Here is a 24,704-nt window from a genome sequence, read left to right as displayed (position 1 = left end):
CTTCACGTCACGACTCTCGGGGTCGTGAAGTCCACAACACTGGGTCTTGTGCTTCACGACCCAACTTTGGGTCGTGAACCATGAAGACTTGTGCTTCACGTGAAGCACAGCTTCACGACCCAACAAAGTGTTGGGTCGGGAAGCAGCACTTGTGCTTCACTGTGAAGCACAAGTGCTTCACGACCCATGGGTCGGGAAGCCTTGTGCTTCGCGACCCAGGGTCATGAAGCCGTGGGTCGTGATACATCTTTTGCTTTCACGATTCAGGGTGAATCTTTTCATTTTTGGGTCATGAACACTGATGAGATCTAATAAATTTTATATCTCAAAATATTTTTTTTTTTAATATATGTTTTTTTTTTTTTTAATTTGTTGTTCGTGGTTAATTGTTAGCCAAAAAATGAGAGGATGAAAAGTTAAGAAGAAAAATATTTTTTGTGAAGATAAAAAATGAAATAAAATTTAAAATTGAGTCGGAAAAGATAGAAAAATTGAATCGAGTGAGTTTTTTATTTAATTAAATTATAAATTTTATTATATATAAAATTAAAATACACTAATGAAAAAATTAGTTTTTAAAAAAATTTTAAACACAGGATAAAAAAATAAATTACATTCACTCCCTTTTTCTTAATAAACTCTTCCGTGACTCCTTTTTTCCTCATTTTCCCATCAAAATTGTGTACTTTTTAATTTATCTAAGATCTCAAAAGAGCTTATAAGAATTTGGTAATATATAAAAAACTTATTAAATTGGATCATAAATTTGCCAATCAATAATGATAAATTCCAATTCAATAAAATCCATATTTCTTTTTTGAAAGAATAAATCCATATTTCTCAAACCATCATTCCTAATATATATGGATGGAAGAGGAATAAATAAAAAAAAAACAATGTCACGTGAGTGAGACGATAAGGTCTCACGCATACCAATACAAACAAAACAATCTTAACTCCGATCCATTATAAGTTTGTACAACTCAGACAATAATGTACAACCAAATGGAGAACCCGCCGGAGAAGCTCATCTGGGTGAAGCAAGACCCTGACGGAGTGGCCTACGTCATCATAAACCGGCCCCAATCTCTCAACTCTTTGACCCGGCCCATGATCGTCGATTTGGCCTGCGCCATCAAGACTCTGAGTTCTGATGATTCGGTCCGGATCATCATATTGTCTGGGATCGGCAGGGCCTTCTGCTCCGGCGTAGACCTGACGTCGGCGGAGGACGTGTTCAAGGGGGATTTCAAGGATATGGAGACCGACCCGGTCTACCAAATAGAGCGCTGCGCCAAACCCATCATCGGAGCGATCAACGGCTTCGCAGTCACGGCTGGTTTTGAGATTGCTTTGGCTTGTGATTTCTTGGTGGCTTCTAAACAAGCTAAATTTATCGATACCCATGCAAGGTACTAGATTTCCTACTTGTGTGACAATGAAATTGCTGATTTGGTTGGTGGTATTGGCTGTTTAATTGATTGTTGAATCATCGAACTTATATCCAATCTTCACTAGTGTTGTTTCACAACTGAAGGGAGTTGCAAGTCTTGATTTTTATTCAGATGGATTTGAATTGATTTTGGGTATAATAAATAATCAGGTTTCTTTGTGATGTTAAATATTGTTTGTACCTTTTCAAGTGATTAATGGCTTAGCGCAGGTTTGGAATATTTCCTTCTTGGGGTCTATCTCAGAAGCTTTCTCGCATAATAGGGCCGAATCGAGCTCGCGAAGTGTCTATGACGGCGATGCCTGTAACTGCTGAGCAAGCTGAAAGATGGGGTTTGGTTAATCATGTAGTTGAAGAAAGTGAAGTACTGAAGAAAGCTCGAGAAATTGCGGAATCCATGATTAAGAATAATCAAGACTTGGTGCTGAGGTATAAAGCAGTTATAAATGACGGGTTCAGAATGGATCTGGGTCATGCCCTTGCGTTGGAGAAGGTAACAAGTGTTTCTGCAGTTTCCTTTTGCTGCTATAATTTTCCTTTGATTTAACCATTGTTTTGAAATTGAGTTGTATGTGAAAATGCTGGATTGGATTGTTATATACCATACCATGATTTTTTTTGTTCACAGGAAAGGGCTCACCAATATTACGATGGAATGACCACTGATCAATTTAAGAAAATGCAAGAATTCATAGCCAGCCGGAGCTCAAAGAAACCATCTTCCAAGTTGTGAAATTTTGAGTGTTTTTATTGCAGATTATTAAAATGTTTAGTAAATAAATTTGGCGGATCCAGATACACAAATGCTTATTCATTATGCTCCTTCTGTACAGTGCTCATATGATGGGAGGTAAATGAACTATTTTCTCTGAGTTTTGTGTAAGGTCTCATTTCTATTTAAGCTAGAAAGGTCATGGTATTGGTAACACACCTCCCTTAACTTGTAAATAATATTCACACGACAAGCTAATCTGGAACCTAAGCATCCTCAAAACTGAGAAGGATCTTGAACAAGCAGAAACCAACCGGGGAATGGAGCTAAGGCTTTCTGTTGTTCGTTAAGCGAGAAGAAACGACAGATGGTGCAAAACCACGGATAAAAAACTTGATCCAGATCAAAACAAGGTCCAATGTCTACATCAGTAATAGTCGCTTTTGCGAAGCTGTTGAATGGCTTGGGAGTGAACGGAATTGGGAAGCTGTAGCTTAATCTCTCCGTAACTCCGATTGCTCGTGAAATTTTCTGATTTCTTTGATAAAATATCATTTGGGAAGTCCGGGTACTGCAGCATGCGGGTGTTGTATGATGTCATCTCCTATTTGCTGAGTAAGGTTCGGAATTGCTGAGGATAGGGTGATCCATCCTTGAAAATTTATAGATATGTACATTAAACATAAGCAAATATCTTTACTTACATTGCATAATAAAGAGTAAAGTACACATACCGTACATTTCCATCCACAAAATCTGAGGAAATCCTAGCAACCACCACAAGTTCACCAACGATGATCTTCTTCACATAGATAAAACTGGCCTACAGCATTTTCTTGCAACAAGTAGATATATATCTTCCAAGAATCAACACCGTTGTCCCAGTACCAAGCCACGCTACTCTTTTCCATTCACTTGAAAAACGCATTGCAACTCATGCAATCTTTTTGGTCACCGATTCAGCATCTTTAAGTAAAAAACCCGAAGCATTCCTTTTTGAAAAAAAAAAAAAAAAAGATGCGATGATGATTGAAATATCCAAGACAACACTCATTAATCCAAGTATAAATTACCATGGTTATATGGTAAAATAGTTCTGTAATCCATTTACTATTTATTAAATAGTTCATGAATTCAGTCTTCACAGCATTCAGGTTTCTGGTCTTTGTGAAGCTTCTCCCACAGGCACAACATCTTTCTTGGATTTTGATAATGAGCTAGAATATAATCTGACTCGCATCCAGCATTGTGAAATCGGTCATCATTTACATACTCAATTTTGTGACCATGCTTTTCAAATTGCTCAACCCATATCCCGACACCAACATCTTCAAGTTTAAATAGCTGCCACATATAAAAATAGATAAAATTTTGAGAGTAGTTGGGAAAAAAAAACACGAAAAAATTCATTCCACTGGTTCTCAGAGGGGAATTAACAGTGACAGATTTAACTCAAGATTTGAGATCCTACCGTGAGTTCCCTCTTCATGTGACCTTGAACTATGAATTTTGCTATGTCCTGGGAAATTATATAACCTGGACCATGAGCCCATGGAGGATACAGAGAATGCGGCCACTCCTACCAAAGAGATCCATCAGCAACACAATTTATAGATGACGTATGTTTGAAGTTAATAATGTCGTAGGGGAGTAAAAAAAATTTCTTTCGGTGATACCTTGTCACTTATGTACCATTTATTGTCCTTGTCTCTGTGGGGTTCTGAGTCAAAAGATATGCTGCCATACAAGAGTCCATTTGATGGTTTCCCCTTGAGACTTGATAAAACTTCATTTATCCTTGCAAAAGCATCGTCGTCCATTTTCATAATAAATTTGGCAGACAATGTTTTTGTCTGTTCAATAGAAAACATGAAGCGATCAACAGGGAGAAATAAAGTTTAGTGAATTGTATTCACAAGAAGTATTTCACTTCAAATATAAAACAAACTAACCCACTACATCAAATAATGAGGACTCACTTACTCTCCATATAATCCTAGGACTTGATTTTGCCAATTTATTCAAATAAATTCTCAATCATAGCTAACTCACTAACTTTTCATAACTTAATCAAAATAATCCCCGTTATAGCTAAATTGCGAAGGGTTCTCCTCAAGATAGTGCAAAGATATCTGTAACTTGATAACTCGAAAAAGGCCCTTGGTTGAAACGTCTACCACCTGATGTGTGGTTAGAACAAATGAAGTATGTATCATTCTTTTTCAAGCTTTTTTTTTATCAATTGTCAACATCACACCATGCTTAGTTCTATCACGTAGAACAGAATTATGAGCACTCATGATGGCAAACTTCTCATCAAGTGAAGACTTGCTTGCACCTTTTGTTCTTCTAGAACTCTTTCCAGCCAAAGATCCCCACACACTCTTTGAGTCAGTGATCTAAATTCAACTTGTTCGCTACTTCTAGTAATGGCATTTTGTTTTCTCCTCCGACAAATGACTTTAACTGTCTCGTTAAATGAACGGTACCCTAAAGTTGACATTCATCAGTAACTTAACCTGTCCAATTGGCATTTGTATATACTTAAATTTCCCTTTTATTCATTTTCCCTGAAGAAGAATTGTTTTCCTGTATTTTTCAGATACCTAAGATCGTCCAAGCTTCATATCAACTTCTATTGGAATGTTCAATGGTTATCTACACTCTTCCCAATTTGTTGCAAGAGATCTTTGATGTACTTTCATTGAGACACTACAATACCATCCTTCAACCTGCTACTTCCATTCTAGAAAATGCCTCGACTGGCCCAAATCATTAACCTCAAACTCGTTGGCTATACTTCAATCAGCTCACCAAATGTGTGTTTGTTGGATGTTGTCCAAATCAGAAAGATTACAAATGTTACAAGACAAAACAGCTGAAAACGAAAGACGACTCTACTCTGTCACATAGTCATGACTTTGAACATAGACGAAATCAACCAATAGAACCTGTGCAGTCAGCTATTCACACAGAATTTAATGATCTTGAAATTCCTATTGCTCATAGAAAAGGCAATATGTCTAGTGCCAAACAGCTAATATCAATATTTATTTTATATGACAAGTTGTCTTCTTTTATTGCTTTCACTTCACAATGTCCAATGCAAAAATTCCTAATAATGAACATGAGGCTCTTCAAATTCCAAAGTGAAAGGAAGAAATCCTTGAGGAGATGAGAGCTCTTGAGAAGAACGAGACTTGAAGGGTTATGACACTACGAACTGGAAAGACAAATGTCGGTTGCACATGGATTGATACAACTCTGATGGGTCGTTGGAGATATACAAGGCAAAACTTGCAGCCAAAAGCTTCAAGCAAACATATGGAATTGATTATGAATCTACATTTTCACCCATTGCGAATTCAAATCAACGCATCTTCTATTGTTGCAGCAAACCTAGAGTGGGAACTACAACAACTTGACATAGAGAATGACTTTTTGAATGGAAATATGGCTGAAGAAGTACGTGAAAATTCCACCTCGATTTCATTCAGAAAGTGAGAACGGAAAAGTTTACAAACTTGTGAAATCTTTATATGCCTTGAAATAGTCTCCAAGTGCATGTTTCATCAGATTTACTCATTCGGCTAGGATACACTTAGGAAAGGTTGATCATGCTATATTCGTCGATGATGAGAAGTTGGAATGAGGGTCATCCTCATCGTGTATGTAGAGTACATTCTTGTCACAAGTGATGACACAGTTGAGAATGATAAACTCAAGAAAAAAATTGATAGAAGAATATGAAGTCAAAGATCTAGGATTCTTGAGGTACTTTCTCGGTGTGGAGATACCGATTAATTAAAGAGGGTAGTTTCATCCCTTAAAACACGCTTCGCTTACTACATGAAACTGGGAAATTGGGTTGTTAGCCTGTACGAACACCTCTAGAGAACAAATTGGGCAAGCAGGACATTGGAAGGTACCGATGTCTGGTTGGTAAGCTACTTGTTCCTCACTCTCGACCTACACATATGTTGCATGTGTTGATGGGAGTGAAGGTTACAAATCAACTTCTGGATATTGCTCCAAATTGTGGAGAAACGAGAAAGAAATCGTTGTGGTAAGGAGTAGTGCTAAGGCTAAATTTTGTGCCATTGTTCAAGGAATGTGTTAACTTATTTGGCTAGAAAGGTTAATGTAAGACTTGAAGATTATTATCAGCACACCTATAAAATCGTCTAGCAATAGCAAATCTGTCATTAGCATCATGAACAATTCAATCCAACATGAAAGGATGAACATTGAAAGGATAGACCAAAGCTTCGTTGAGAACGAAATAGAAGGAGGAGTGCTATATCTCTACTCATGCACAAGAAATTGACGTCTTGACCAAGAATCTGTTAAACCCAAGTATTGGAAGTCTTCTTAGCAAGCTTGGAATGCAAAATATCTATTTGTAAGCTTGATGGAGAATGTTGAAAATTTAGTAAATAACCTAGAAGATATGATGGTGTGTGTGTGTAATTTCCTTTAATGACTAATTAGAATAGGAACGATTATTAGGATAATATTATAGAATCAATTAGAGATTTAAATTCTTTATTATGTTAAATTGTAAACGTGTATACAGGCTGTAAAAGTTCAGCAGAAATGCAAACAAGTTTCTCACAAATATTCTAGTTTCAGTTGCACACATTTCCTCTTTTGTCTTTAGGTAATATAAAAGGCGTACCCCCAGGATGCAAATCGCGATGGTTTTATAAGTGAGAAGGCTATAATAGTCAACGAAAGGCATCAACTGGATATCTTTGTATGCTTGTGCTTCCTTCCATAGCTTGAAGTTCACTTCTTTATTCACATGCTGCGATTTTACATCAAAATAAAAAGAATACAATTACAAAAGAAAAAGACGAATGATCTTTAGATACATTTATAATCTATATACATACACACAATTGCCCTTCATATGGTTCTGCCTCTAGATTTTGAAATGGCAATAATGTCATCTTATAATTGCCTCTTTCTATTTGAAATGACAGGTAATGTCGTTTTTCGCTTACATTATTGATCATTTTTTTAACTTTCCTTCAAATTGATTTTATTGAATCAATTTAATTCATAAACTTTATAATTGTCTGTTCTTATTGGCTATGGAAATTGACATGAGAGGATGAAGAGGAAATGCCTTTTGATGCTCTAAGTTAAAGTTAATAGACTTGAATGTTAAATAAACTGAAAAAAATGTTGCTTTTCTACTAGTCTTCTAACATTTATATATATCACATATACCAATAAAATGTTAATGATTCAGTTTGTTCTCTCATTTTTATGGTTGAATATTAACCATAGTAAACTTAATGCAACATAGGTACACATACGGAGTATTGTATATGTTATTATGGAGGGAAAGAGAGGGCATCCCAGGAAGTACGCACCAAGAAAGTGAGGAGTTTCATCCAAAAGACTTGTCTATTGGGCGGTGTAACCTATTTGGTTTATAAGTCACTCTTTGTTCGGTTTAATATTCAATTTGGGACAACTGTAACACTGCCGACCCCTTGAGAAGTCGATGTCAACGGCGGCCCACTGTAGATGGCTTTCACTCACCTTTCAGTACTTACTGCATGTACAAGGCACCTTAATCCAACCTATAATATGCCTTATTTGGAAAGGTAGGGCATCCCAGGAAATGAGCACCAATAAAGTGTTAGTTATAAACTAAGAGGTGTTCCATCCCAAAAAGCTTGCCTATTGGGTGGTGTACCTCATTGGTTTATAAGCAACCTTTTATTAGGTATAACATTCGAAGTAAGACAATTATAACATCGCCAACCCTTTGAGAAGCCGACGTCCGTACATTTCATTATTCAGTGCATGCATCATGCACCTTAAACCAGCCTATAAAATGTCTTTTTTTTGGCATAATTAGCGTCAATGATCCAATTGTAGTCTTTTTCTAGAATGCCCTTTCCGCTATGCCACCTCTCAAGAAGAGCACCAATGTTAGGTTATAAAACCAAGAGGTGTTCCATCCCAAAATACTTGCCTATTAGGTGGTGTAACCTCGTTGGTATATATAAGTCACTATTTATTAGTTTTAATATTCAATGCAGGACAATTGTAACATAAAGAGTCAAGAGAAAGCTGGATCATTGGGCCGAACATATTAAATATTCCATCTTATTTTAAACAATTTTGTTGTTGAAATTTGTTGTTTCTTAAATATCAATAGCATGTTCACTTAGCTTATTTAGCTTAAAAACGCACATCTTACATCATTTTTTATGCATTTTGTATAGTTTCATACTTTCATAAATTTAAAGTATCATTTTATTTAAATTCGAATATATTCATATTATATTATTTAGTTCACTCAGTTTTTGTAATCAAAGTATCGTGTCTTTGAAAGTTGAATATATTCATAATTTTTTGTTCAAGTGTACAACTACAAATAATAATGTTACTTCATATCATATTATTTATTCTATCGTAGTTTATCAATATCATATCCATTGTTTGCTCAACAATTCGACTATCATATATGTTATGCTCCATTCATACTTTTCTTCAACCAAATCCATTGCAACATTGCATTTTAAAATTTAGTAGAAAATAACAAGTCATGAAATAAAATTCGCAGCAACTCAAATGTCACAATATCATTAAGAAACTAAAAAACAAAATCAGTTAACCTTCTAAATAATGTAAATAGAGGAAAATTTGAATGCTTTTCTTTTACATTGCCAAATGATTTTAAATGTAAATCGGTTGAAATTTTGGCTATATTTTGAAATAACTTTAGAGTTACTCAACTCATTTACACATGAATATAATTGGATTCAGGTATGACCTGTTTCACAACAAAGTATCAAATTTGTTGCTCAAACTATTAAGATCGGTAAAAGACGTAAATTAATAAACAGATAATTAAAAAAGTGATAAAGAAGTTACATCATTAATATATGAGAAATGATAAATATAAAAGTTGGTAAAAGTATAACTAAATAGTCAAACCATAAATATATAAGAAATTTAAAAATCCAATAACTTTATACCTTACTGTAAAAAATTTATCTTATTGTTTACTTCTCGAATTGGTCATGGATCTTTGTTGATGATTATGATAGTAGTTTACTTGAATAATATAATTGATTTAATAAATTCTAACAAAACAATTATTAACAACAATATAAAAACAGTGGTATTAAATAAGTTTGAAGTTCTAATAAATTTAAAATTATTTAAAATACTGGTCATGGAAACTTTTTCGATGTTTACATTTCAAAATTGACAATATAAAGTATGTAACTGATAAAAGGATTTATTTGAGAAGTATCTCGTTTAAATTATATAACTGTAGTGACCAAAAACTAGAACACATAAATCTCATGCATTATCGGATTAATTTATTTATTTAGTTAATAATTTAAGTAATGCATGCTATGTGTTAAATTATTTTAAAAGTATATATATTTATTTTATTATGCAATTTTATACTTAAGATGTTTTAACGAGTTTAGTTTTTCAGACTAACATTCGATACTGAACCGGGAAATGAGACCGAAGAAGATTAAGATGTTAAAAATTTAAGTTATATTTTTATTTTAAGTCAAGAAAATAGTATTTTAAAGGATTTATAAATTTTAGTATTTCCGGACTAAATTTAATTTATCGAGTGAAATAGAAATATTAAGCATTTTAATTAACAAAATTCAAAAATAAGGGATTTATATACGTCAACTCGAAATAAAATGTTTTAATAATTATTTTATGACTTAATTAATTAAACTAGGTGGTATTTAATTATGGGTAGAATTTAAAATTTCTATGACCATTAATTAAAAAAATTGGAAGGCTAAATTACTAATTTAAATTGTAAGGGCTTAATCAGTAAATTTAATTAGTGTTTTAATTAAACTACAACACCTAATAAAAATCCTAAGTAATCTATAAAAGAATCCTACCCTAACTCTGCATCATCATTCACGTAACACACACACACACACGCTAAATACACACACTTGGCCAAAAGTTGCATCACCTAAGCTGGGATTTTTTTTCAATTTTCTCCATCAACAAGCTTAAGTCATCTATCACACAACATTCCTTGATTAATCTACTCACTTTTAGAGCCATAAAACGTAGCAAACCGTCTCTGTCCGGCCTCCGTTTTCTCACGAGTTTGTTTGTCGATTATTCGTGTGCTTTAACGTAAAGGCATATCTAAACCTTTCTTTTATGCATCGATCATGTTATATACTGTATTTTGATATCAAATATAGAATGAAAACTCATTGGTTTAATTATATATATGTTAGAACTCGTTTAAAACTCGTTTCGATACATATTACGCATGAACTTCTTAGTTTTCTCGAGTTTTAAATCGTCGTCTTCGCTGGACCGATCCTATGGCTTGCTGCTACGTATGTTTTTGTTTAAGGAGGTGTTTATAAGTCTTTAAGTGTCCCGATAGAAAGTCGAGAAGCTGCAAGTGCAGCAAGGGACGAAACAGCGCACGGCCACGCATATTGGTGTTCGCAACTTTGTGTGGTGTCAGGTTGGTTGTTGGCTGGACCAGGTGTGTATCTAGGGTCTAGGCGGGGTCTTAGGGTCCCGAGGTAGGTCTGGTAATGGTTGGTTAGGGTCTGGTTGGGTGGAAATAACTGCTGGAGCCGTAAGTTACAAGCTTGCATGCATGGGGTGTTGTTCGCTAGGGCTGCTGTTTTGGGTTGTTTAAGGGCTGGTGCATATGCATGGGCTAGAACGGGCTGGACCAAGGTTGTACGTTATGTCTAAGGGTCGAGTCTAGGGCTTGTTTTGGTATTGGTTTGAGTTAGAATCGATAGGAAGTCGTACAGAACGCAGAAGTGCTATAGCGTCACTCTTTGGGTAGCTTATGTCTATTTGGTTTTTTGTGCATGGTACGGGATTTGGGCATGGTTCAGGGCTGGTCTAGATGCTGGGCAGTAGGCTAGAAAGTATTTCATGTATGGGTCGAGTCCCGAGTCGATTGGTACGTCCTAAGTAGTTCTGTTTAATTCGGGAGTCGTATGAGTCAAAATGAACCTTAGTATGTTAGGGCGGACAGCAAGTCCGAGGTCGATCTAACGAGGTTCATGATGGTTGTAAGAATGTATGACGTGCGAAATAATTATTTTTGAGATATGTGATTTGTCTTGTGGTCAAATTATGTTATGGATTTGGAAGCCAGAGAATGTGTCTGAAGACCTCTCCAACCTTTTCGGAGGAATCATGTTATGTTAGGGAGCGGAGATCTAGTCCAAGGGCTTTGATGATCCATACCGGCCCAATATTGTGGTTTAGTTTGATCAAACGATTTATGTGTATAGGTCACTTGCATTGAACAGAACTCTACGCAAAATGATTTACGATTATGATGATTATGATGACCACGAACATATGATTTTATGGAAATTTTTATGCAGGAAAGTCACGTTATACATATTTATGCTTATATTATTCTATGTACAAGCTATGTTTAAATTGCATGGATTTTTATCATGTATTACTTGTTATTCACGGTTTATGTATGTTGAGTCATTAGGCTCACTAGACTTGATCGATGCAGATGATATATTTGAGGAGATGGGAGGCGGTGACCGGTGAACAAGCTCGGACTAGTGGCAATGCAAACCTGAGGACCTTGTAGTTTATGGGATTTTAATTATGCACGTTTAAAACTATTTTCTCAAATTTTATTGCACGGGTTTTGGTGATTAGTAAGTTGATATTTTTTTATTAGATTTTTTCAAATTATGGTGGATGTTTTAAATTAAGGATTTTATAGTTTTGGTATTTAAATAATATTATGCTTGGTGACAGTTATTTATTTTACGAGTTATATTTATAATAAATTATTTAATAAGAAAATTCAAAATTTTCCGCAAATATTAAAATAGTACTATTTTAAGACACGACTCGTCACAATAATTAACATGAAATTTTATTTCGCAATTATCATAAGAGTTTCCTCTAATTATATTTATAATTTCAACAACTAATAATAATCCTACAAGAATATAAACAAGATAATACAATAAAGAAAAACATTTGTTTTCTTAATTCATATAACTCTTAATGTGTATTCATGTGCAGGCATTTGTTTCTTGCTACTGTAGGAAAAAAGCAATATCCAATTTTTTTATGTCACGGGAATTTAGAAGGGTCAATAAATAATACAGAGATGCAAAAATTGCACATGCAGGTACATTATCAGAGACATGGTTTTTTTTTTTGATCAGAAACTATTATATATTATTAATTAATAAAGATTGTTACAATTACAGTGGATGAGTAATCCACAATCTGAGCAACCCACATACATCAAATGCTAGGAAATTAAACTAACAAGAACTTCCAATCCCTAGCTAACTCAGATAATGTGATATGCTGAAACTTGGGAATGATTATTGTCCAAGTAGCCACTCTGAATTTGATACTGTCCCATAAATCTTCCCACGTTTTTTCCTCATCCCTGAATATTCTGCTGTTGCGTTCCATCCAAATAGACCAAAAAGTGCAATGCACAACTAAGTGCCAAAAGTTTGTCAGGCTCTTTCCCTTGAGGAATCCCGGCTCGGTGATAAACATGTCTTGCGATCTTCTTGGAAAAACCCATTCGAATCCCAGGTGTTGCATAACTTGTGTCCATATTTTTGTCGTGAACGTGCAGTGCAACATAATGTGATCTTGAGTCTCATCGTTTTTCTTACATAAAGTGCACCACTGTGGGGATAATACATACCCCGGCATCCGCTTTTGAACTACGTCACATGTCTGCAATTTCCCCAAAGCGACTATCCAAGAAAACACCTTAACCTTTAGTGGTATTGGTACTTTCCAGATATTAGAATGGTAAGGGAACACATGAGAAGAATTTGTCTGAATGAGTGAATCATATAGAGATGAGACAGAAAAGACTCCCGAGGGATCTCCTAGCCAAACCCTGACATCCACAGAACCCACACACAATCTAACCGTGTCTAAGACTCCTAATAGCGTAGTGAACTCTTCCAACTCGGAACTGTTTAAATCCCTTCTAAACCTTATATCCCACTGAAAAATGGACTCTCCCTGAGACTCGACTAAGGAATAAAATTGGTTGATTGGTTTATTGACAGAAAGCGAAAGACAGAACAGTCGAGGAAAACACTCTTTAAAAGACACCAAACCCTCCCACCTATCTTCCCAGAAACGCAGCAAGTTCCCCCCCTTAAGCACCGTTCCTATTAGATGGTGACAAGTCGAGTGAGCACGAGAGATAAACTTCCACGGGCTTTTGAAAGTCGAATTCTTTGCAAGGTTCACGTCACACCCATTAGATTGAAACCCATATATGCTGCCCACAACTTTTTTCCACAAAGGCTTGTCTTCCATTGCGCATCGCCACCACCATTTTCCTAATAGAGCCAAGTTCCTCAACCGTAGGTCAGCCAAACCAAGTCCGCCTCTCGCTATGTGCTTGCAGACTTGTTGCCATCCAACCACGTGACAGTGTCTCTCCCCATCCGGTCCATCCCAAAAGAAGTCCCTCATCAACTTCTCCATATGTCTCGCCACTCGAGACGGCATCTTGAAAAGAGACATGAAGTAGGTTGGCATTGCACTCAATACAGATTTGATCAAAATCAATCGGCCACCTCTTGAAAGGAATGACTTCTTCCAATTGGCGAGTTTTTTTGAAAGTTTTGATACAACAGGTTCCCAAAATTCAAGTTTCGAAGGGTTCCCTCCCAACGGTGCGCCCAAATACTTAATTGGCCAGTTATCTCGCCTACAGCCCAGTAGTTTCGCCATCTCCTCAACCTCAAAATCCGAGTGATTCAGCCCTAGTACCGCTGATTTTTCAAGATTGATTTTCAGCCCCGAGTGCACACAAAACAACTTTAGCAACCCCACCGCCTCTTTTAGATGATCAGCTGATTGCACAAAACAACTTTATCCCAATTCTTTTGGTAAAATGCCGTGTTCGAATGTGATGGTTTCAAGGCTCCGGGACCGGATGGTTTTAAGGCAAAAATAAAATGGCTCAAGGAAGGGGATCAAAATTCTAACTTTTTCCACTAATAGATTGAGGAAAGTACACCGCAGTGAACCACCACATGATTTCATCACTGAACTTGATTTGAATAGATACCGAAAAGTGGCCGATCAAATTATCGCTTACCAACACAACTCTAGGATCCCACATTACTAATATCCCGCCCGATCTCCCCTCTGCCGGTAAACAGATCCAATCCACGAATCTCGATTTCCAAATACTTGCAACGAACCTACGATCCACAACATTCCTCTTAGTCTCTAGAATCACAACAATGTCCGGGTTTTCCTTGCGGATGACCGTCCTAACTAGTTCCCTTCTTCTCGACGACCCTCCCCCCTAATATTCCACGAGCAAATCTTCATAACAACCGTTTCGAACCCTTGGAACTCGAACCTTTCTCATAATTAATGCCCCACTTCAGCCTGTCAAGTTCTCTGCTTAAGCTGGCCGCATTCTTTTTAACCTCTTTGACTGATTTGTGATCCGAATTAGCATTCCCAATTATCTTTTCATCGACAGTAGTGATCTTCACCGACTTGCCCTTGGATAAATCGCTCTCGGGACTCGACTTGTCATTAATGCTTATTGACATCCCCCCTAAGAACCCTCTATACAAGCTAAAGGTACAAAAAGACGCAGGAAGAAGAGAATGGTGTTTGATTGAATGGGGAATATGCAATGGTCGAAAACTGGAAAGTACCTTGCCCACTAGAGGTGTGGTGTTGTCGAGGGAAAATGAATCTTTGATGACCTGTTTAGTGTCCTCCTGGAGAAACAGCCTCTGTATGTCTAAATCTTCTGTATCATTGCCTTCCAAAGAATCTGGGTAATTCGACAACTGACTCCCCGAGTCTGAAGATGCAAACTTATCATCGAAACATTCATCTTGGGGGTCATCAAATTCCCCTGCCATGATCTCTTCCTCCGTGAGCATTTCATCCGCCTTGTATTCCCCTTCTATTTCTGTCAAAACCGCGCCATCCTTGAGAGCTCTTCTATTTCTTCGGCAGTAGGAGTAACCAAAGGAAGGCAGTATTTCTGTTGTGCCATTGTCGCCGTGATGTTTGGCACTGGTCTCACTTGCTTTAACGGTTGCTGAAAATATTGTGGATCGTCTGAAATCTTCTATTTGTTTTGGCAAAACTCGTTGTAATATTTTGACCACCTTTCTTTCCATATTCGGCACTCCTTTCAAGTTTTTGCTTGGACTCCCTGTTGGTACTGCAGTCAAATGCGGATTTCTTAGCTCTTCAGTCGGCTTATCCTTGTGAGAGGAGAAATTATGTCCTTCTGCATTATTGATCCTTTGGATGTTATAATTTCCCCACCCCGCCGCCATCTTCTTCCCATTAACCACGACTTGGGCGTAAGTTTGCTTTGCATAAGATTCGTAAGCCTTTAAATCGAATGATTCCACAGATATGTTGAGCTCCAACTCTTCCCCGTTTAATTGTACCATCAATCTGTTGTGGATAAAGCCATCTTTGTTACCTTTGACCTTTATCTTGGCAGCCCCCAAATCTCGGAAAGATAATGTGTCGTTGCTGATTTCCACCAAACCTCCGCATCGATCGCCAATAATTTTGAAGTTGGCGAATTCCCAGAGATTCCAAGGCAAACCCGAAATTTTTATCCAGCTGTTGCAGCACCTATAGACTGTATCTGACGAGTTGATGTTAGGTCTCCATTCCTCGAACGCTAAAGACACGCCGCCATCAAAGAACCCCCTTTTCAGTTGAAGGTATTGCAGAAGTTCCGTCGAGTTTGAAGGCCACCATACTGCTTTGTTGGCTTGGAATGGGTATAATGTGATTCTTCTCTTGACATCATTGCCTAATATCAGTTCAATCTGCTCCCATTGTATATTAACTCTTTCTTTGGTGACGATAATAGCTTCTTGCCAATTCCTCTCGTATCGCTTTGCTTCACAAATATGCGGACTCCTCTGTAAATCTCGTTGAAAGTCCCATGCTGCTCTTGGTAGAGGCTCGTTATGTCGAATACCTTTGATAGGGGATTTTTCTTGATCTGTAGAAGCTTTAAACGGTCTCTGAGAATTCACTGTCAGTAGTCTAGTGAGTATGTTTGAAATCCTTGTCCACCCAAAAGAGTTCGCACCGCTTGGCACAATGATGATCTGTTTCCTCCCCAACAAGTTAAATCTGGAGATTTCAATGAACTGTCCTCTCCTATTAGCAAATCTTTGAAGTATCAGTGTCGAGTTTTTTCCCCTGAAACGATAGAAATCCGGAGATAATTTGGGCTTGTGCAAAATTTCCTTAATTTTTGAGCTAACCCAGGCTGCCTCTTCCTTAGCTAATTCCAGAATATAGGTCGCATTCCTTGTTTTTTTCCGACCACAATATCGAGAATCCTCCGTTCACTTTCCTAAGTGAAAAAGTTTTGAACTCGATCTTAACCACATCTCTGAAATCCATTGGGCAAAAGAAGATCTGAGACGAAAGTGAAGTGGTATGATGAAGAGAAATAGAAAGCGGCCGTCCAACAGTCGTCTTTCGGCGACGATGACAAATGGGCGGACCTATCGAAGGTCCGAGAATGAAAGAAAGGGGAGTAAAAGAACGAAAAGACAGTAAGAAACAGGGAAACGAGCCGCCGATGAGGTTAGTCGGTGGTCGGAAATGAGCGATGAGGTGCGCCGGAAGCCGGCGACGGTCACCGGAGTAGAACCTCGAGTGATGTCAACCAGCTTACTTCGCGGAAGGGAGGGAAAGGCTTTTTTCAAATTTTTCTCTCTCTTAACCCAGTACTTTTTGTGTTTCCTTGTTATCAGAGACATGGTTTTTCAGCAACATATTCAATATCTCCGAGAATTCGAGAGAATTACTCGAATTCTTTGTTCCATATTATTTTTAGCTACATTCAATTACATAAATGAAGATGAAAAACCGTCTTTCCCAATATTTTCCACAATCTTGTATGGACTCGAGAATCAATCACAAAACAATATTTTTAGCTACATTCAATTACATAAATGAAGATGAAAAACCGTCTTTCCCAATATTTTCCACAATCTTGTATGGACTCGAGAATCAATCACAAAACCATTGAATTGTATTATACCTAGCAGTAGTACATAATTCACTTGACCAATCAATCACAAGCATTGTGTGAGCATAAAAAATTTATGCAAGTATTTTTAGTACCCAAATTAAAATTAATTTTGGAAAAAAAAACATATTTTCCCACTAAATTTAAAGGTAAAAGATTTGTTCCTACATAATATTTAGTTGGAAGAGTTTATGACAGATTTTGTTTTACCAAATTTTAATCTAAACCCTCCCCTTGAATATATAATAGCATCATTTGATGTCAGTAATAGATTTTGATTGATAAAATCTAGTCATCTCAGTTGAAGTGATTGACTTACAAGTCCAATGAAGAAGCGGACAGCCACATCCCCAGACTGTATGGAATCATATTTCATCCAGGTTCTTCTTATGGCCATACGCCTCTCAAAGTTAATCCCAGCAGAGAAAACCCCAATTAGAAGTGCAAGCCTTTTATTAGAGAGTGATGGGGCTCTGAGGTTTTGAGCATCAGCCAAATCTACATCTTCAGTAACAGGAAGACCTTTTGCTAGGAGAGACATAATGGTCAAGCCACCCTTCACACTGACTCTATTAACTAACCAGGGTTCAAGATTCTACAATTGCATAATAATAATCATTAGTAATTCGTATATAGCAAGAGCGTCATGGCAAACCAGTCAAGGAAACCAATCTAGGGTGCTCTTAATTATTACATAGCCCAAGCAGTTGCTACCAACATTTTGAAATGCCAAAAAAACTTACATCTCGATGTGCAAATGATGTTTCATGCCTTCCATTCACTGTCATGTGAAATCCCTCGGCGCCAACCCACAATGAGGCTGTAAAGGGGTTACCTTCAACAAAGTGGAGGGCAGTGCTTGCACTCACAGTCCCTCTAGAAATATTAGCAAATTTTTTGTATGTAGGGTGACTGGCATTTAAACTTTCCTCTGCAGTTCTTTGGCCAATTTGAATGTTGCACTTGATCAGTCCATCAACTGGAAAATACACACCAATGAAGGTTAAATTGACAAAAGGATTAGTGTTCTTTGGCCGATTTGAATGTTGCACTTGATCAGTCCATCAAGGAAAATAAACACCAATAAAGGTTAAATTGACAAAAGAATTAGCGTCAAATTTCAAGCAATAATCTCAAATCTCAACACTTATATGGAGGTTCTAAAGAAGCTGACTTTAAGCATGAATCATGCCATGCAAAGGAAACAGATTAAATTATTAAGCAGAACGGATCCTACTGAGCAAAGGATGCATTGTTATGACTTGTGCAAAAGACTCTACCATTATCCACTTTTGGCATGGTCACTTTGCAGCTAATATTAAGTGTCAAAGCCAACAAAACCACCAAGTGCAAATGCATGAAATCTAACTCAGATCCTTATCAACTTTAATATAATGTGGTCACTCATCAGCTGATAAATAACGTCAAAGCCAACAAAAATCACCAGGTGGAACCACATGAAACCCATCTTCTGCGTTACGCACTTATTCAAGAAAAGGGCAATTCAATCCCAGTACAAAGCGTCTTTACTCTTACAATCAACTCTAGGACCACTAGAAAAATTAATTTGTCAGTGACCATATTTTAACTAAGCGTTGCTAATCTTTAAAGGCTAGAAACAGTATGTTCATTTCTCAGAAATGAAATCTACAACGTTGATCTATCTTACAGTCCACAGTAAGGTGACTAGTGCTAAGCAAGATAGAAACAGAAATGACAACAGAAGATAAACGAAAACTGAAGGATAAATATTTAGAGCATTTCTTTTAATTATCTATGTATCTGTATTTTCACATTGTAATTATCTCCCAAATGAGTACCTCTTAAAACACCAGACATACGATGGTCAGGACACCTCTCCTCCATGCCCCACCCAGATTCTTTAGTCCACGTATTCTGAATAGTAAAAGGCTCTTTTGTCAAGTTCTCCCCAGGTAAAAAGACCTTGTATTGCAATACAATTGGGGGTTTCAGCTCTCGTTGGCCTATAAGTTCAATTTGAAAACTGTCTTTCTCGGAATTTGGGATCCCAATAAGAGTGATAGAAGAGTCCTCAAGTAGACCACAAGGGATCTCAAGTTCATTATTAGATGCTTTGACAAAGTAAGGGCAGTTTTCAATTTCATTTGCAGTAATGTCACCAAGCCTTAAAGCCTTGTCTTTCTCAATCATGGGCAGTAAATCTTTCCATATAGCGAGAGCCTCTTTAATCCCTTGAGCTGTTTCAGGCAATGCATCTGATCGTGTAAATAAAAATCTCATCTTCCTCCACACTAGCAAGGCATCAGACTCTTCGTCTGTCACATTCTCGCTCAAACTGTATAAATCACTCAGCCCTTGAAGATGTGTCAGCTGGGGTTTTTTCTGAACAACCCGTAGCCTTTCTTTCTTTGCCAAAGATAAATTATCATCGCCATCTGAATTACCTTCTTCGGGTGGATGGGGGTTGAAATATTCATACGCAGAAGACTGCTTCCTGGGAGATTCGGGTTTTCCAATAAAACTGTAGCTGAGCACCAAAATGAAAGCTAGGCCTACAATCAATAAACCACCGGTCCATTTCTTCATCCCTTAATGATTCTCTATCCACTACCCATCTATAAGATCTTCTTCAAAGAACATTTTCGCAAGATTCACGAGGAACCGGCCGATACAGCTCCCTCCTCAAAAGATCAAAGAAAAGTGGGTCGCTCTTCTTGCGCAAGTTGGTCTCGCACGTTTGACTTGGGATAATTATGTTTCGCGCACACATATATTACTAGGCAGGGCACCTCAATTTATTTATCTTACCTAGGCTAATATATATGATCATTTATATTTTTTTTTCAAAGAGAAACTAAATATATCTTCATATTTGTGAAGGTTTTATTTAATAATTTATTTTAGTTTAATAAAAAAAATTTGAAAACCTTTTAACATAGACCGGATCTTAGCAGATATAAGGTTTTTTATTTAAGAAATTATTCGGCATATTTATGAATTTGGTAACCTCAATTTTTTAATATGTTTAAATATGAGATTTAATTTAATTCGTAAGACAACCGAATAGATTGCTACAATGAAGGATTAATAAAAGAAATTAAGTATATAAATAGAAGTTGTTCGGATTTTGCATTAAGAAGAAAGTAGAGTTCAGTATCATGTAGGTAAAAAAAATTCACAGAGAGACGATTGATGTAATATAAAAAAATAAAAAGTAAAAACACATAATTAAGAAGGGGGAATCATTTTTCATATACTCAGGTTTGGTAAAGTATAATCTAAAACTTTTAATAAGTTTACACATATGTTTTACAACTAATCATTTTAGATACTATAAGGTAACTGTTTTATTATTAATTTATTGTATATGTTGGTTTTGATGGAGCTCGCTTATATTTAGGTCTGTTTTAATGTCATTTGTGTAGTCTAGCAGAAGCGAAAACTTTGATTACATCTTAAGTACTCTTTGTAAGACGACGGTTCATATTGGGTTGGAGTAAAATCTTCTTATTAGTTCTTAAACTTCTTAATAAAATAAATAATTGTAATGACATTGTCCGTAGTAGATACATGTACAGTAAATATTGTCTTCCATTGGATTTGATTTATACATTGCATTTATAGTTTGTAAAAGGATATGTATTGGGAAATTATAACACAGTAATTATGTTAAACTTCAAGTAATTAAGCATATATATAAGGTAAGATGGAGGAAGCTAAGTCAATTTTCATATATTATATGAAATATGTTGAGTCATAGATAATTTATAACAAATGCTATGATTGTTTTTGTCAACTCCAATAAAAGTAGGTCAGTCACCTGTAACTATTGACAGATGTTAAGTTGTAATTTATTATTTTAAAATAGAAACCTTAGTCATCACATCATTTATTTTTTTCTGCCATATGTGTTTTCCGAAAAAAACTAGTTATCATTTGTTCATGTTACGCATCAATGAAATGAACATTAGAAAGGATCGCTGAGTACGTGATAAGTATTTAGAAGAGGGGGTTGAATAAACACTCACTGATTATGTATTCTTTTCGTATACAGGGTTCAGTTTAGTGACAAACTGACATTCGGTATCTTGTCAATCGATAACAATCAATTTAACTGAATATCAGTTACGGAAGTAAACTGACTGAAAGATAGAATAATAGATAGTAACTAAAATGAAATGCACACAATTTGTTTCTGGATGTTCGGAGAATAGAACAACTCCCACGTCACCCTTTCTATTACGAAGATAGTATTTCTACTAAAGACTTTGATCGAATACAAACGTTGTATTGACCCACTTCAGTTTGGACTTAACACAGCCAAACTGAAACTCTTAGTTCACAAAAGCTTTACAGTGCGTGACTGAATACAACACAAATTGATTATAAATCTAACAAAGATTTCAAGATGCTAATAAGCTCGTAAAGGTAGCCTTGAATGCTATTGATAAGTCTGATAAGAGTGAGCTTTAATATATGAATGCGAGTTGTGATTTTAGCAGAGTGACAGCAAGCTTGAATAGAATAGTAGTTCGTGTGTTATTTTCTCTGCTGCCCTCTTAACCTATTTTTAGGCTTCCCCCTCAACGGTAATATTAAATATCATTTGAATCTTTATATCCGTTGATTTCCATGTCGATATCTTCTGACATTCGTACACTGCAATTTATGAAATGCGGCGTCTCACTATTAGTTGCAGTCTGTTTGTACTATTTGTCGGTTGTCGTTCTCAACTGATGACATGTACAGTTGAAGGATGAGCTGAAAGATACTTTGCTGAAATACTCACAATTGATTTGATTCAACTGATCAGTCAGTTATATTTCTGCTTCAGCTGAAGATGTGTATAATTTATAATTGGTACTCATTAATCTTCAGCTAGTGGCAATAGATCAGTTAGCTCGTTGCTACGTTGCTTTTGATCAGTTTATACAAATGCGTTTCGAAGCTTAGTTTGTTGAATCACTGAAATTTACTTTCCAACAATTTCTCCGTTTTTGATGATTGACGAAACTCAGAATATAATAAACTGATCTTTTGAATAAAGCATCTTTGTAGATATATTAATTTCTAATGTACAGATTCGTACAAAGAAAACAAATAATCTTCAAGTAATAACCGATAAAAGAGTGTCTCTTCAGTTGTATCCTCTCTTATTCTTTCATTGACCTGGCTGCTTCCCCCTTTTTGTCAAGCACATCGACCTTGAGAGACAAAATTCGAACATCAGCTACAATATCTTTGACAGCTGATTAAACAGTTGTTTGCAGCAGATCGATTTTTTTCGAGACAGATGCTTCCATAGACTCGACTCTCTTGCTGATTGAATCTTGAGTAACATACAGACTCTCAGCTATGCCTTTGTTCTTGTTGAGCTCGTCGATTGCAAAGGTGATGGAAGTCACAGCTGATTGAATGGATTTGTCTGAATCGAATTCGCTGGAGAAGTTCAGTTTCAGAGAATGAGAAAGTTGTGTGCTTTGAATCTCCTTTATTTCTCACATTATTTTGGACATGTTGAGTTGAATGTCCTGAATTTCTTCAGGGACCAAATCCATGTCTGAAGAAGGATGAGGAGATACTGGTCCAGACGGCCCTGATTCCTTTGTAGATTGATCAAAAATCACCAAAGACCGGTCAGAGACTTCTGTGACCTCATGTTTCATTGTTGGCACGTCTCCCACGTTCACTTCTTGTTGCACTGGAGATTAAGAATGATTAGGAGCAGTAGATGGACTGCCCTGCTGAGTCAATTGCGGATCTGTAGCAGTTTCAGTTGGAGGGTCAGTGATTGATGGCTCTGACTGTTGGTCAACTGAATCTTGCTGCAGTTGTTCAACATGCAATTGAGCTTCCTCAGTGACAACGTTTTCCTCAGTTGGCTTATCATTTGATTGAATGGCCACATTAGTTTGAACCTCTTCTTCAGCAGAGACAGGGATAAGAGATTCAGTAACTGCTTGATCAGTTGGGATATCAACTGATTCTGTTGAAGGCGCATTTGCTTGAAATTCTTCTACCACTAACTGAATGATTTCATCAATATTAGAAAGTGTCGAGTCAGCTTCTAAGTATATTTGATGATCATCAGCAGTAGATTGAGGTAGTTGGTCTTCAATTTTCTCAATCATTTGGCCCAACTTCTTGGCTCTGATTTGATCAAAGAAATAATTCTTCCGCCCCAAAGCCTGAATTATTGTAGCAGCCTTGACCATTCTTAGAACAGTTGCATCCAGCTTGATAAATGAGTTTAGCTTAGACTTCTTCTTCAGCTGCTTGGCAAAAGTATGTGTTCTAAACCTCGTCCAAGCTTCAAAGATTTTCATCTTTGATGCAGCAAAGGCATTGACCTGTTCTCATACGAGGTCAATGTGAGTTTGAATGGCATTTGAGGGCCTTGGCTCTTCGATCATCTTGCTCTTTCCTTTTTCATCAGTAAGAATGTGTGGAATGTTCAGTTCAGAGTGAGTAACATCCACTCTTTCCTGAATAACGATTCCCTTTGGTCGAGCAGGAGCAAGAATTGAAGGTCGTGTGATTTGGATCAAGGGAACTGAAGCTTTTGCTGATTTCTTCTTCTCAGCAGCAGGAATTGCTTTTAAAAGAATAGCCTGAATAGGCTGTTGAGCATCTGAGGGCTTTAGTCTTTCAGCAGGGAAAGAAGTCCTCAGAATCTGATCCATTGACAATCAGTTTCCTCTTGGCTGATTTCAGTTGTGCCAGAGTCTTGGCCTTTTTGACTGATTTGGGAGCAGCCTGCTGAGTCCCAATATCCTTTTTTGATTTTAACAAACTGAGTAGGAGAGATGTCCAGCTTAGTCTTTTGTGGCTGAACATTTTTGGCATTGCAAACCTTGAACTTTGATGATCTTTCTGAATCATCAGCCACCAACCTGTTGACTTTCGGCAAGTAGCTCAGTTGAACAGCAAATCCTTTGGACTACTTGGCGGACTGGAACATATTCTTCAAAATATTGAAGATAAGGCGCTTCAGTTAAGTCTTCGCTCAGCCATGATGACACAGATAGCTTGAAATTTCTCCAACGTAAGTGCAGCAAAGGATCCTGCCTTCGCCAAAAGCCCTTTGGCCACAATACCGGGCAACAACTGAACTTCATGCTTAAGTTCTTTCTTTGGATCGGAAACCTTGATTTTCCGTCCATCAGCGGAGAGAAGGGTTCGCATCTCTTCAATGTCAGATGCTTTCACCTCAGCAAGATGTGCCATACCATCAAAAGGTAGAGAGAATAATTCTCCGAAGGAATCTTCAGAAATGGTCAACAGCTGACCATTGATAGTAGAAACGATGTTTCCATCATAGGTGATCTTTCCAGTGGAGTAGAATTCTTGAAGCGCCTTTGGGTAAATCTCTTGTGACGATTGCCCCAAAAACGTCCTTAGTCCAGCTGATTCGAGCTTTAGAAAAATGTTTTTGATATCGGCTTGTCCAACTGTTAGGACTGATCCAAAGTTGA

The 24,704-nt window shown here is 36.9% G+C and overlaps 2 protein-coding genes across 3 annotated transcripts; one reads left to right on the top strand and one right to left on the bottom strand.

Moving 5' to 3' along the window:
- The first annotated feature begins 937 nt into the window (after positions 1-937).
- LOC140833103 (probable enoyl-CoA hydratase 1, peroxisomal) lies at positions 938-2,285 on the top strand. Its single transcript, XM_073197540.1, has 3 exons — positions 938-1,412; positions 1,664-1,946; positions 2,082-2,285. Exons 1-3 carry the CDS (start codon positions 994-996, stop codon positions 2,184-2,186), a joined length of 807 nt encoding a protein of 268 aa, XP_073053641.1. The 5' UTR covers positions 938-993; the 3' UTR covers positions 2,187-2,285.
- A 296-nt stretch (positions 2,286-2,581) lies between these two features.
- Positions 2,582-20,008, bottom strand: LOC140833102 (hydroxyproline O-galactosyltransferase GALT3-like). Of its 2 annotated transcripts, XR_012118287.1 has the most exons (8): positions 19,068-20,008; positions 17,991-18,226; positions 17,567-17,842; positions 6,844-6,972; positions 3,842-4,018; positions 3,637-3,744; positions 3,239-3,509; positions 2,582-3,157 (listed from the first exon to the last, which is right to left on the bottom strand). XR_012118287.1 is itself a non-coding variant. In XM_073197539.1 (7 exons), the coding sequence occupies exons 1-7, from the start codon at positions 19,813-19,815 to the stop codon at positions 3,300-3,302; spliced, it is 1,884 nt and encodes a 627-aa protein (XP_073053640.1). In that variant the 5' UTR covers positions 19,816-20,008; the 3' UTR covers positions 3,199-3,299. The 2 variants fall into 2 exon arrangements, 1 of the variants encoding a protein (XP_073053640.1); XM_073197539.1 differs by lacking the exon at positions 2,582-3,157 and having other exon boundaries at positions 3,199-3,509.
- Between the last annotated feature and the right edge of the window lie 4,696 nt (positions 20,009-24,704).

Source organism: Primulina eburnea, chromosome 5 (assembly GCF_022965805.1).
Source record: "Primulina eburnea isolate SZY01 chromosome 5, ASM2296580v1, whole genome shotgun sequence".
NCBI classification, from domain to species: Eukaryota; Viridiplantae; Streptophyta; class Magnoliopsida; order Lamiales; family Gesneriaceae; genus Primulina; species Primulina eburnea.
Note: the sequence above shows the minus strand (reverse complement) of the source record. Positions and strands in the feature narration are given on the sequence as shown.

Coding starts and splice junctions, on each gene's coding strand:
- LOC140833103 (XM_073197540.1), top strand. CDS start 994: ATGTACAACCAAATGGAGAACCCGCCGGAGAAGCTCATCTGGGTGAAG. Junction 1,413..1,663: donor TTTATCGATACCCATGCAAG/GTACTAGATTTC, acceptor GGCTTAGCGCAG/GTTTGGAATATTTCCTTCTT. Junction 1,947..2,081: donor ATGCCCTTGCGTTGGAGAAG/GTAACAAGTGTT, acceptor TTTTGTTCACAG/GAAAGGGCTCACCAATATTA.
- LOC140833102 (XM_073197539.1), bottom strand. CDS start 19,815: ATGAAGAAATGGACCGGTGGTTTATTGATTGTAGGCCTAGCTTTCATT. Junction 17,843..17,990: donor CATCATTTGCACATCGAGAT/GTAAGTTTTTTT, acceptor ATGCAATTGTAG/AATCTTGAACCCTGGTTAGT. Junction 3,510..3,636: donor ACATGAAGAGGGAACTCACG/GTAGGATCTCAA, acceptor TATATGTGGCAG/CTATTTAAACTTGAAGATGT.